The following is a 4,072-nucleotide window of genomic DNA, read 5'->3' on the forward strand; positions in this document are numbered from 1 at the left end:
GGTGTCCCGCATCATTCTAGCGGTGCTGAAGACATTAAACAGATATATTGTAGCTTAATGAAAGTGATTGAAACAGGGAATCAAGAGACGTATGTTGGAGGTCCAAACGTTGCACTGGCAGTTCCTAAACTGTGTAAGCGTTCTTGTCCATACTAGGAGATATCTGACTACGTAGCTAGCGAAAAGGAGCCATAGTAACAGAAGATTATCCACAAAGCAAAGTCCTTATCTAGCCAACCAGAGCCGCAGCGGCCAGATGGTAGTACTAACAGCTACGTACTTTTATGCTTGGCAATGATAGCTTGGGTGATGGCATGAGTAATCTTCTGCCATTCCACGCTCTCCGTCTGGTTGTGGTCTGAATGATACAGCTGCGTAAATTGGTGATCAGTCTATCGTTCACTCCGCAAGCCAGTAAGACGCTGTCTTCAGAGTCACCTTTATGAGTATCTTGAACTGTGCTGTACGATCAAGCCCCATCGGAGGCCAGTCTTCTGGCAAGGGCCGCGAGGGATGCGACAGTGTGGTCACTAGCGCACGCACCATGCTACGCCATGTTGCTTTGTTGAGTGCGCTCGCAGCCTCCATCTTCTTGTGAAAGTCACTGGACTCTGGCTCTTCCAATGCCGGCTCAGGAACCGCATCGGGCTCAGGTTGCACATGCTGCAAGGAATTAGGCCTGTCAACGAGAGCCTTACATGTTAACACTAATGATGACAACTTACCTGAAGATGTGTACGAAGTCGACTGGCCAGTGCCGAGCAGAATACCTCAAGTGTCTGATAGTACTGCTTGTACCCAGGATGCGTCAAGGGCAGCCAATCCAGGAGCGGTTCGACGAGGTCACTGAACACCCCACCAACCCCAAACTCCCCAGCTTTGAGCGAGTACTCGTTCATTGCTGAGGCGTCAGAGGCATGTCCGAATGACTGAGTGAGAATCTCTACCAGCTCCTGCGGCGTAACGTATTGAAGTCCACTGCCACCAGCAAATGTCTTCATCGGGGTCGAGTTCCAGTCTGCATGAGTGGCGTCCTGTACAGTGTTGCTAGTTCATCCTGACTGTTCATCATTCGTAAGGAAGCTGAGTACGTACTTTTAGAAACTCCTCGCATTCGTCGTAGACCTTGCTCAGGTCTCTGAATGGGCCAGGAGGATCGTATTGCCAGCGAGGTTTGACGTACTTGAAGTGTTTGACCAAAGCCAAGGCGCACTGAGAGATGAGCTCTAGGTGATCGTACGCGGTGGACCGGTGGTGAGCAGGAAGGGGGACGTAGTAGATAACAAACCCATAGAGCTGATCAAGGATAGGTATAACGCCATGAAGACCAAACGGACCAAGGGCAAAGTCCTTCACGAAACGCTTCTCGAGTGTCCGACTCAATAGCGTCTTAGGCTCTTCGAGGACTTTGAGCTCGGTAGCTAGCCTGACGATAAAAGCCAGAGGGTCAAAGACAACCTCAGGGATCCACTTCGTAACAAGGTCCTCATCATCGACACCACTATATGTTGGAGTGCCTGGCTCCATTCTTCGCAGTGCGAACTCGATCAGCTTCTTCTGACTGAAGAACGTGTTGAATGGTGACTGAAGAGTGAGGCTTTCAGGCCACTAGTCCGAGAGGTCAATATATCTATCACCGAAGTCTTTGATAGCTTGACACGTACCCAACTGACATCGACATCCTCACTGTCGACTGGAGGAGGATGCATGTAGTGAAGGTGTCTAACGAGATCTTGGTGGGCCTGCGGCACTGGCTGAAGCGATGGTATCAAGGGTGTTAGCTTACATGGGTCTAGCTACGGAGATTGAACAGCATACCATTTCCTGCCAGTCTGGATAGTCGTTATGAGTAGGCTCCGATGGAGTGGACATGGTATTCTGCAGGTGAAAGAATAACACTTGAGCAGGGGTATAGCATGGGCAGTCTGTACAAGACTCACGGCACCGGTCTTGTCATGAACAGAAGATGGTGTAGGCTCGTCATGACTGGGACTGTCATGCACTTCGTTGGGAGAGTTTGGCATGGCAAGAACGATGAACACAGGGTGTCTGTAGCCTGGGCCAGCATTGCGGATGGACGGGTTTACTCCTCTGTTAGAATATGAGCTCTAGAGTTGTCGACATAGAGATTCAAGTTGTAGTCACTTACTTCTTCCAGACCTCGAACGTAATATCGTTCATAGAGCCGCCCTCCATAAGTTCCATCGTGGCTGAGCGGCCTGTGCCTTGCGATAAGACCCGCAACAGGTGCCATCCAGAGTCGATAACAGCAAACCTGGGGTCCGCCTTGAACGTGTTGCAAACTGCGGTGACAATGTCCTTGTTAGAGACTTTGTCTTTTGGCAAAGAGACGCTCTTGACACGGCCCTCCTTGTCAAGACGTTGCAAGCTGCAAAAAGACTTTAACCTCGAGCACCAAAAGCTTATACAATTGATATGTAGGGAGGCTTACGCATACAGACTAGGCTGCTTACAAAGGCCGTAGTGAGCATCTACGGTGTCGGGGACCAACACAACGGTGTACGTTTCCATAGAAACCCGGACCTCCTTCTTCGTCTGCTTGTGGGCAGGCGCAGACCCAGATACGCTAGGTGATGAGGCACGCTTGCGCTTGCGAGGTTCAGGCTTACTATGGAGCTGAGATCCTGTGGTGTAAGCCTTCATTCATCGTGTTAGTGCATAACTATAATACCCCAGTAGCGTTGAGTAACGTACCTTGGCCGTCGGATCAAAAGCATTACTAGTAGAGGCACCGCTCCCACTAGCAGCTGCCTCTCGCTCCTCTCGCTTCTGGGCTTGAGCTTTGAACGACGCTGACTGCATGACACGAGAAGCGAAGCCAAAGCGTGGACCAGACCGACGGACACCAGAAGGAGGACCATGAGCAGTAGAAGGAAAAGCTTCAGGGTCGGCAGCAGGGTACGGTGCTGTATAGGTAGACGCAAAACCATCCTGCGAGGCCGATGGCATGGACGGCTCCGGAGTAGCATGGGTATACTGGTGTCCCATGTCAAACGAAAGGATCCGACAACAGATACCAAGTTAGCACTTACATTAGCCTCCCCGCAAGAACTGGGACGGTCCGGGAACTCGACGGAGTGCAAGTGCTGACTTCCAAGGCACGAGCATCCCTTACAAGGGACAGCGATCCAGGTCGGTTGGTCGGCCGTAGAAATGTTAAAGGAGGGGATAAAGTCGGGATTGCTGACAGGAATGTAGAGAACACAGCCCTTGGCGCAGTCTTTGTTGCGGCACGAGCGGAATAAGTAGTGAGGAATGGCGGACATGGCGAGCGAATGTGAGCAAGAAACGAGAGGGGAAATGCTATCATAAAGCACGATGCTGGAGGTTATATGGTCTGTGGAACACGTCAGCCAGAATATCAGATCTGAACCGGTATCTGGGATGCATGATGCGATACTGAAGCTGCTAGGTCTTGTCTCCGCGTGAGCACACCACCATCACAAGGCTGCTGGATATACATATTTAGCCCCATCTTGCGGTTTGTCCAAGGGAAAACCTACTGCTAAGCTGAGTGTTTCAGAGTCTCCAGATAGCCCGCTATACAAGTACTACATGCTGGCCGACACTCTGCAGTGACTAAACCATTTGCTGGTGTTGATAGCTACTTGAGATGGAACTTTGAAGAAGCACGCCATCATGGCACACTGCGCCCATCAGATCTTGCGGAGATAAATGAGCTAATTACTTTCATCAGAAGGGTGTATGGTACACCTAGCTGCGCGCACAACAACATGGTTTCTCCGATCCTGTGGGTTGGAGCCTAGAGCGCTTTAGCATGCGCGGCATGGGCAGCTCTCCGCACATTATCCACTTCGTAGCTTATCCATCTCCGCCTCAAATTAGACCTAATACAATGTTAATGATGGCAAAGCATTGAAACAAACCATTTTGAACTCCGTCACTCCTAGCTAGCATGCTCTACTGACTTCGTGGCATCTGCGCGGGCGCTCATGGCCCTGCCTGGTGTGCGCCAATCCACCTTGAAAGACATTGAGCCGTGGGGCTTCGTTCTATGTTGCTGGGTTTTGGTACAAGATGTAGAACTAGT

The 4,072-nt window shown here is 50.8% G+C and overlaps 1 protein-coding gene across 1 annotated transcript; it reads right to left on the reverse strand.

Moving 5' to 3' along the window:
• Window positions 1-272: 272 nt before the first annotated feature.
• On the reverse strand, window positions 273-3,287 carry DICSQDRAFT_171680 (uncharacterized protein; the record flags this gene model as incomplete). The annotated part of the gene is made up of 11 exons (XM_007367360.1): window positions 273-371; window positions 439-663; window positions 726-1,034; window positions 1,096-1,608; window positions 1,665-1,754; window positions 1,819-1,878; window positions 1,941-2,091; window positions 2,150-2,389; window positions 2,453-2,658; window positions 2,716-2,997; window positions 3,054-3,287. 11 exons carry the CDS (start codon window positions 3,285-3,287, stop codon window positions 273-275), a joined length of 2,409 nt encoding a protein of 802 aa, XP_007367422.1.
• Window positions 3,288-4,072: the final 785 nt, after the last annotated feature.

This window comes from Dichomitus squalens (genome assembly GCF_000275845.1).
Source record: "Dichomitus squalens LYAD-421 SS1 unplaced genomic scaffold DICSQscaffold_24, whole genome shotgun sequence".
NCBI classification, from domain to species: Eukaryota; Fungi; Basidiomycota; class Agaricomycetes; order Polyporales; family Polyporaceae; genus Dichomitus; species Dichomitus squalens.